At 42.9% G+C, this 9,649-nt stretch overlaps 1 protein-coding gene across 1 annotated transcript; it reads left to right on the forward strand.

The window, feature by feature from the left end:
• The first annotated feature begins 2,317 nt into the window (after window positions 1–2,317).
• On the forward strand, window positions 2,318–8,233 carry entpd5a (ectonucleoside triphosphate diphosphohydrolase 5a). The gene is made up of 13 exons (XM_070842601.1): window positions 2,318–2,759; window positions 3,195–3,274; window positions 3,603–3,746; window positions 4,158–4,233; window positions 4,813–4,848; window positions 5,269–5,357; window positions 5,457–5,536; window positions 5,647–5,708; window positions 5,817–5,918; window positions 6,635–6,778; window positions 6,888–6,944; window positions 7,808–7,923; window positions 8,114–8,233. The coding sequence occupies exons 1-13, from the start codon at window positions 2,318–2,320 to the stop codon at window positions 8,195–8,197; spliced, it is 1,512 nt and encodes a 503-aa protein (XP_070698702.1). The 3' UTR covers window positions 8,198–8,233.
• The last annotated feature ends 1,416 nt before the right edge of the window (window positions 8,234–9,649 follow it).

A 9,649-nucleotide genomic window follows, 5' to 3' on the forward strand; every position in this document is an offset into this window, starting at 1 on the left:
ACTACCTCTTCTTTAAAACATTGCTTGTAATGTGCTGTGTCATGCTGCAGAGGTGCACTGAACACACAGTTTAGACCGTAGCAGTGTGCATTTGGACGACATCCTAATATGATTTTGCAATGCACAGGTTTTCCAGTAGATTTGCTTATTGTATCTTATTCTGTGGTGAATATTCAAAATTTCTCTAGTAAAATCTAAATTGATTCAGTGGAGGGGCAGTTCCTATTGCATCACATTATAATAGAAATATAAAAGTAGGTGTGTACAATGATTCATGCATCAAATGGCCTAAGGTGGATTGGAGCTGTCATCGTAGATTATCTAAATTAATTGCTACATTAACCACAGGAAGTATCTGAACACAAACAGCAAGAAAGTATGATTTCAAAATGAAAACACACTCAAGGCAAAATACCATTTCTTCAACATTTCTAATGGGACATTTTTTTCCAACTTTTATTAGTCACATTATCACACTGTTAACATGCAACCAAGACATCTATGGGCACAAGCCAGTGAGAGGTCCTGCACATGTACGCTTTGATAGGGGCGAATGACCATTCTGGTGAGCCGCAGGGTTGAAAAAAGTAGCCACAGTATTTAGAAAAAAGGAAGGAGGAAAGAAAGTCCAATATTTTTAGTCCAAATTACAGTGTTGGAACAGTGCTTTGCAAAGTCGAGTGTCCTGGGAGTGGAATGGCATGATGGGTGTACACTGGTGCCAAGCCCCACCCTCCCCACATTGTCCTCTCCGTGGACTTCCCGCACACTCTTGTGCCCATCTGCAGGACCTCTGCCCTCCCCTTACCCTCCTGACTGGGCTGGACGACAGCTCGGTCTCTGCCTCAGTCGCCTGCTGCATGAGGTGAAACAGTCTTGTGTAAGCACATGCAAAGTCAGGGTTGGGGCAGGGTCAGTCCCCCAGGGACGCTCAGTTGCTAGACTACCACTGCCTCCTGTCAGATCTCTGTCGTCTTTCTGTTGATACAAAGTGGGTGGAAAATATCACAGTCCGGTACAAATCTCAGTTCATGTGAGGTCTCTGAGTCGCTGTGCCTCTGTGCTGCACCTCTGTGGGATACCGTTGGTGCATCTGCATCCTGCACTACAGCCAGTAACTCTGAACATTACATGAGAAAGCATTAGCTGATACACTACAGCATGGCTTATGATGCCGTGCCAACCACCCACCTAAAATAGAGAAACAGCCACTCATGCTTTTCATGCATTCTCTCGTGAAACGTGCCTTGCCCAAATATTTTTCCCTTGGAAAGCCTGTGGTTAACACAGGGATGAGTGGGAGTGAGATGATTGCTAACATTCTTTTAAGTTTTATGCCAGCTGGAGTGCAGGTCACATTTGCATTTTTTAAGGTTGGTGAAAGGGCTGCAGTTGATTTAATGTGGGGCTTATTGTAGGATCATGACGAGGGAGTTTGTTTAAGACATGAATGATTCATTCCTGCTACTGAACATGATTTAGTAGAGGCAGTCAGACCTAATAAAACACAGGCAGAATCCATCACTACCTAATACATAATGAGTCACATTTTCAGTCTGAAAATGGAATTAAATAAAAAGCATACCAGTACCTACATGATAAAGGTTAATTCCAAAACTGCAAACATTGTAAAGTTTAAGTTACAATATTGCAATAAATCATTTCAAAACTCTGTGCCAGATAGAAACTTTCATCACTCTTACTTTAGCCAAATCTGAGCGCTTGTGAAGATTTGAAAGCCCATAGAGTTGCAGGGTGAAGGAATTTCAGAGGCAAGTCACTGTGTAAGCCTTAAATACACCCATAAAATGTATTTCAAGACCATTTCTTTTGAGTTTTTTTTTTTCAGTGTGAGCCATTCATTTTGACTTCTTTATAAACCCCTTTCTCCTTAGGGGATTTTTTGGCTCCACAATAACCAATAAAGATGAGGAGGGGAAAAACATAACCAAAAATAATCCTCCTTCTCCTCCTACCAAGAAAAAAAGAAGGGAAAAAAAGGAACTGGTGTTGGTAGGCAGGTAGTCTGTCTCCAGCTCAGCTCACAGGAGGGGGGACTCCTGATGAAGTTGGGATGGACCGCCACAGGATTGGTGGATGGCTGCTGTCGGTGTGGCCCCATGCCAAGCCCTTATGTCTTTATATACTGTAAACAGATGACCGGACAGTCCTGAGTGTGCATCGCATCCACTCTGCCTCTCTCCATCTCAACTGCTCTGTCTCCGGGGCTCCTGTCAATCTTGTGCTCCAGCATCCACCGAGGCTTCAGCTCCCTCTCCTCTGCTCCAGCTGTGTCTTCTCCCCGGTTGAGAGAGCCATGGCCGCAACGAACCTGCTCCTCACTTTCTCAGTGTGGCTTTTGGCTGCGAGCCTCTTAGCGGAGGCAACTTACTACCGGCACCACCGCTACATCCCCCACTTCTACCGCTACCGGGAGCACTCCGCCAACACGGAAAACCTCCTCCCTGAGGTCTCCAACCCGGTGCCTGAAGTCTCGCAACCCGGCGTGCCGACCTACCCCGAGATCCCCGAGGTGTTCCACCCGGCACCTGAACTCATCCACCCCATACCAGAGGCTTTTCACCCGGTGCCCGAGGTCGTGCATCCTGCACCTGAGCCCTACCAGCCACTTGAGGTCCAACCGGTGGCTGAAGCCTCCTCCCCTGTCAACATGAGTCGGGTTTTCTACGGGATCATGTTTGACGCCGGGAGCACCGGCAGCAGGATCCACATCTATAAGTTCATCCAGAAGGACCCTGGTAAGGGAACCACGTTGTCTCTCATCCTCTTTCTCCCCCTGTCTCTCTCCCTCCCTCTCTCTCTCTCTCTCTCTCTCTCTCTAAACCAATAGCAGGGCTTTGCACATGCTGCTGGCTCCCACTCTGTCTGCCTGCTGTTAGGTCATTCACTGTGCGGTGTAAGGACAAATATGCACCGGCCGGCGCAATGCACGGGCAATACAGCTTCTAAAAGTAGCTGAGGTGGACTTTTAATTTGTCTGTCTGACTCATCTGTGTAGGAAGCAGACCTCTAAAACTGATTCAGGATGTAGTTGATGTGCTGCAGTCTAAATATCATGAGTTGTAAAAGAAAAGCTATGCAATTACATGTACTCAAGTATGTATTCTATCCCAGAATATCACAGACTGTACTCTGATTTATGATCTGTTCGCTGACACTGACTTCTTTTTTAGTTGAGCTGCCAGTTCTGGACAATGAAATGTACCACGCAGTGAAGCCCGGACTGTCTGCTTATAAGGACAACCCTGAGGAGGTGTGTATGTGTGTTTACCCTGTCACTTGTTATTAATTTGCAGGTAAATTAGGGAGTTGTTCACTGTCTGCAAACTGCCAAACCACTGGGATTTTCTTTGGGTTGGGTTCATGTGCTGTAAACACTGTATAATTACTAATATGCCTCCTGCCGATGCTGTCACTGCTGCCCACTCCTGTCTGCGGAGTTTACCTGCCTCTGACTTACACATATTTGCAAAAACTTTGATCACTGAAGAAATGTCTCAGTTTGATGATGAAACGTCTCTCTGTGAAATATCTCGTGATGATTATATGCTGCCTGTCAATGATTGCCTTCTCTCCTGCAGGGTGGCAACACCATCCGACAGCTGTTGAAGATTGCCAAGAAGACGGTGCCAGAGGAAGAGTGGAAGAGGACCCCAGTGGTCCTGAAGGCCACAGCAGGTCTGCGTCTGCTGCCTGAAGACAAGGCCAATGTTCTTCTGAAGGAGGTGAGGCCCGTTTTCTCTCTGCCCTCAGACAGTTTGGCACAAACACCACCCGTCCCGCCAAGGAGCAGGATGAGAAACCACTAAGTGCTTACAAGTGTCACTGAAAAAAACAGCAGCATGTCTGCCCATTTGGTGGCTATCATGTTGCAAAAAACAGCTGTTGTGAGGTTGAGTGGAGTAACCATATTTGTCATTTAAGTATTAAATCCAGGCTACTGTTCCCGCTGTGCTTGTGGTTGAGCTATCTGTCACTCTAAAACTCTAAAACAGACGCAGTTTGTCTTCTGGAGCCTGAATAGACTGTCTCTTAACAACAATACAGTATTTGTGGTGTAGTCTAGTAGCACCGTATTGCTTTAGCACATATCCAGTGGATCACTTTAGTGAAATGGTGATAAATCTATTCCACAGGTGCGAGATGTATTTGATGAGTCCCCTTTCTTTGTGGCAAACAACAGTGTTTCCATCATGAATGGAGCAAAAGAAGGTAGGTTAAGCTTTTAATACAGTGTAACCTAATTGTACTACATATAGTACACAAAACACAAGATTTCTTGTATTTTTTTTAATGATGATTTTTGACCACGATATTGTCTGACCAGGTGCTTTAACTGCCTGATTCACTGAGGATGTATTAAACAATCCTGCTCTCATAATTCTTTTTACAAGATGTCTGTTTCTACCTCAGTGAGACAAATAAATATGCCACTGTGAGGTTCTGCCCCACGCCCAATAATTTAGTGCGATCCTCCACATCACTCATTAAGACACCCTCACCATGTTATGTTTCATCATGCAGTGTGTGCCATTCATTATCCTCACTTTATGAGCGCAATAACTTGAGATCTGAGACAATTGTAATTACCTGGGCTGGTCTGTAATCCTGCATATTAGTTACACCAACTCTGGTACTTTATTATCAGCTTAATGAAGGAGAGCTGGACTAAAAGTCTTCTTCAGTCCAAAGTTTATTCTTGTTTGAGCACAAATGTGAAAATTTAGGTCATTTGTAATCACTTCTGGGGCTTTCACTAATGCAGACATTTTCATCCATGTGCTGTTTTAGGAGTCCTCGCCTGGGTCACAGTGAACTTCCTTACAGGTAAGACATTGCTTGTGTTTTGCTATGGTGGTGTTAGTGGTCAGGAGGCTCATATCTGAGGCTCCAGTGTACACAGAAGCCCGGCAGTGAAAGACTCTTGTCTCCAGTCTGAGGTTATGAGCTTGACTCATTGGCCCCAAACAGGTTGCAAAAACAAGCAATATTTCCTCACTTTTTTCACATAGCTATGGCCATTACATTTATTTTAAACAGCAACCTTTACCTTCAAACCATAAAGGTATTTTCAGTCTTAGTGGGGAAAGACATGATCTGTAAGCATGCATTCTTCTGACACTGGTCGTTTTAAAAGGAATAAATTGTAACTGAAATTGGTGATAAAGATTACAGAGTGTGCTCTGTTTGTTGCACTGATGATAGATGGCTCCCAGTGTGATCTGTCTAATTTTGAATTTGTCATAGGTCACTTGTACTCCAACACAAGGAGGACAGTCGGCATCCTGGATTTGGGTGGAGGATCTACTCAGATCACATTCCTTCCCAAGTCAAAGGTAAATGAAATATTTTATTTAAACTCAGTGAATTTATTTATTTATTCATTTATAACAAAAAAAAAACACTCCACTAAACATTTGTTGTTTATTCAACAGAAAACAATTCAGTCCGCTCCCAACAGTTACGTTGCCAAATTCAACCTCTTCAACCACACATACCAACTCTACACACACAGGTAAACAACAGACAAAGAAGATGCAATATTCTCACATATTAGTAGTCTGTAGAGTAAAACATATATGTATTTCTAAATCCTTACAATAATTATATGTCACCATCACATAGCTACCTTGGAAATGGACTGTATGCGGCTCGACTGGCAACTCTTGGAGCACTAGGAGCTGATGGTAGAGTATTTAGCACTTCTTATTACCTTGCTATTTTCACTTTGTGTCATTCTTTCATAAGTGTATTCACAGGGAGATGGCAAACTGGTTTTTTTTTTGCTTCCCCAGGTTTAGATTGGAAAGTCTTCACTAGTTCCTGTCTCCCGAAAAAGTTCAGAGAAGATGTGACTTTTGGAGGAACCACCTACAAAGTTAGCGGGATTCCAGACGGTAAGATTAAAGCACCCTGAGGTTTTGATTGTCTTCCCAGTGCCTTGGATCCAGCGATCCATGCATTCCTCTCTCAACTCTGGAACACAATAGCGTACAGTATAATACAGTCACACATGAGAACATTTATCCACTGAAGTTTCTGTAACCTTGGCGCCAAACTCATGTTTTGTCATCCTCTCTCTCTCTGTCCTCCCTCTTGAACAATTATACTGGAGTCAACCTTGTATTTAAACAAAAAGAAAACTGTCAGTTAACTTCACAAATAAGGCAGTCACTCCCATACCACAGTCAAGTAGCCAAAAGATGCTGGGCTTGTCCCTGAGTTGTTATTTTTTTTGTGTAACGAGTGGCTTGATCTGGACCGCTCACAATTATGTGGTAAAAATAGACAGCCCAACAGGGCCGCGCTAACTGCCGCTCTTGTCAGCACATGGTTTTGCCGGCATGATTGAGCCAACCATACCCATGGGGCAGTGCGAAACTTGTCCTTCTGGGGCTTTCCTTGTATATTATCTGGTAAGCCCCCAGATTCAGCCCCTGGCTCACCTCAAACTGAAGCGCCAGACTCCTCAGATTGCATTCCAACCATCGCTGCCTCCAAGCACCTTTAACCCATTGTTTACTCCACCATGTTCAATAGTAGTTGAGCGATTCTTTGACAAAACCACATTCACCTTTTCTCTCTCTCTCTCTCTCTCTCTCTCTCTCTTCAGGCTATGCGGGCTATAAGCTCTGCTACTATGAGGTGATGAAGGTAATCAAAGGGATAGTGCACCAGCCTTATGAAGTGAAGGGCAGCAGCGTCTTCTACGCTTTCTCCTACTACTTTGACAGAGCTATGGAGTCTGGCCTCATCGGTGAGTGGGCACACACCAAAGAGTCACCTTCCAGTCCCATTATCTTTCATACTAATTATCATCTTCCCACAGTTGGTATTCAAATTGCACGTTTGTTTTTGCTGCACAGATGGCAATCGAGGTGGTGCAGTTGAAGTCAGGGATTTTAAGAAAAGAGCCAAGGAAGGTAAGAGTTACATTTTTATCTTCTCTAGGGTTGAATAAACTTGTGTATGAAACCATCAATCTTACAAGTTATATATATATCAGTCTTCTAACCACTGAAACTTCATGCAACACATTCTGTGCTTTAAACAAGCACAAGTACTAAACCTTGTTTGTGCCAAATTGGGACAGCTTATCCTGTCAAAAAAGAATTTATTACAACATAAAATGTAAATGATTGTGTTTTAAAATGTGTAATGGAGATGGATTATAAGACAAATGTAGTTTATTGGAGAGTAAATATATGTTAACATCACAATGATGTGTTTTAATGTGTTTAACCAATACTCACCATGCTTATCAGCTCCAGTGTGTGGCACTGGTAATGCTCATGTAGAACCAGATTTATAGCAAGTAAGAACAAGTTGGTGTGTTGCGTAAGGCTGTTTGCGCTGTGAGAACACTGTCACGGTCTCGAGGAACGACTCTGGCTCAGGCTGGGCTGGCAGCTGAGCTGAAGATGTCTGTCTAACCCGGGCAGGAGGGCACCTGACAGCCACACACCACCTGGGGGCTGACACATACTGAAACACACAAACTGTGTGTTAGGCCGTTTAACACCGCCACCCACCCACAGCCCTGCGCTGACCCTCAGCCGTTCTCCTCGCACCTCCCTGTTTATTCAGCCAAACAAAACAGAAAGGTCATCTTTTAATCATGTAGCACAGTGGTTAGAAAGGGAGTATTTTTTTATTGATACATAGAACATGACTGAATTATATGATGGAACAAGGTGTCTCCGTCAAATGCTCTTTTTGTCAGCTATGTGAATCCGAAAACCTTGTTAAAATAATGTCTGAAACCTGTGGCTTTTTGTGTTTGCAGTGTGCAACAAAATGACCAAATACCGTGCTATCAGCCCCTTCCTCTGCATGGATATGACATATATCACTTGTCTGCTAAAGGAAGGCTTTGGCTTCAAGGACAGCACGGTGCTGCAGGTGAGCGAATCAGATAAACCAGGCTACTGCGGGGAGTCAAAGAGATACAATATATGAAAAACTACATGACAAAGCTCCACAACATATTCTATCTGTACAATATTTCACAAGAGGAGAACAATATGATGGTAGGTGTAGGGAAGGGTTTGCGTCTTTGTCATCTGAATGGAGCTTCTCCTCTGATCAACAGCTAGCCAAGAAGGTGAATAATGTGGAGACAAGCTGGGCCCTGGGGGCAACCTTTGACTACTTCAGAAACCTCAACATCCACTAAGGACAGCTCGCTGTCGCTGCAGCCAGCACTGAGAGGGACAGTCTGTCACTGCGGGGCTTCCCTTCCTCCGTCCACCCTCGCAGACACAACCGGTCCCACCACGCTTCCTCTCCCACGACGCCCCTCCTCTTTTCCTCAACCTCAGCACCCTGCGAACACTATCCGAACTGTTGAAAAAAGAAATCACTATATTTTTATAAGGCCAGCTATTTCTACTGTATGTTGAGCTCATGACTGGTGGGCTGACTTTATTTTTGTAAAGCGTTTACATTTTTGATTCCTTGTGGGTGTCTGATCTGAAATGTCTTTCTCACCTACCTGTTAAATGTGTAGCGGGTAGTTTTGGGGTAATACAACCAGTCATGGTATTTTGGTGCTTACTGTGGTCCTGGTGTGCACTGTACAGTACAGTGGAACTTATTTACAGACTAGTTGCTGAAAGTGCAACCATAGTTGTCTCTCTAAATGCTTGTAAATCAATTTTCTATAATTATTCTAGTAAATTATTTTACAGGACCCTAATCCATTTGCCCCTAGCTTTAGACTAATTAGACATCATTGGAAATAGAACAGCTGACGACCATACAGCTTCTTTTCTTCAACTTTTGCACATAACACTTTAATTGCAGATATTGTAGCTAAGACATGATCAGTTGCTTTACTGTTTTGACTTAAGAGTTGCACATAATCATCAAGTAGCATTGCATTCACCATGACTAAGGGGGGAGAAGAGAGCGCTGTGGAGAGATGCCTCTCACAGACTTTGTTGTATAGCTGTTACATGTTTGAGGTTAATGCCTGTATTTATCAAGTTCAGCCATTTTTGTTTGTTGTGTCTACAGTGGAAAAGACCTTAACAAGCATGGCTAAATTGCAGGTGCCCAAGGTCTGAACACTAGTAGTAGAAAAACCTCTCATCAAGGATGGATAGTGCATCCATCGACATAATTTACATCCATTAAATACAGGAAAGATGTAAACAGGAATTATGTAGAAAATATGAAACCCTTCATTTGTCACGCGAAACATTAGTAATATTGAATTCTTTTCTTCTGAACTGTACAAATATTTAAATAACTTTATCTAATGTAGAATATTTTAATTATTCATCCAATATTAACTCTTGGACTTTCTGTGTAACTACTCTCTAAGCCATGCCATAGCCGTCTTTTCAGTATTCAACAAGTTCAATAACTACTGCTGTATATACATAATGTAAACTTTAATTAGTAAACTCTTTTGAGAGGAATTGCTTTTACATTGCAAAAACATTATGCTGCACAATTTCTCAGAAATGCCTCTATGTTCATCAGTATGAATAACGTGATGACTGACAATATGTAAATTGTTGTTTTTATTAAATCCAGTGAAATAAGTGTATACTATACATGTATGTTTTAATAAAACATGATAAATATACCTTGTGTATTCTCCATTTCTGTGGAGACAGAC

This window comes from Pempheris klunzingeri, chromosome 13 (genome assembly GCF_042242105.1).
Source record: "Pempheris klunzingeri isolate RE-2024b chromosome 13, fPemKlu1.hap1, whole genome shotgun sequence".
NCBI classification, from domain to species: domain Eukaryota; kingdom Metazoa; phylum Chordata; class Actinopteri; order Acropomatiformes; family Pempheridae; genus Pempheris; species Pempheris klunzingeri.

Excerpts from the sequence above, each read along its gene's own strand:
- entpd5a (XM_070842601.1), top strand. The coding sequence starts at position 2,318 with ATGGCCGCAACGAACCTGCTCCTCACTTTCTCAGTGTGGCTTTTGGCT. Across the intron at positions 4,234-4,812 it reads CATGAATGGAGCAAAAGAAG|GAGTCCTCGCCTGGGTCACA; the intron begins GTAGGTTAAGCT and ends GTGCTGTTTTAG. Across the intron at positions 5,709-5,816 it reads TGGAGCACTAGGAGCTGATG|GTTTAGATTGGAAAGTCTTC; the intron begins GTAGAGTATTTA and ends TTGCTTCCCCAG.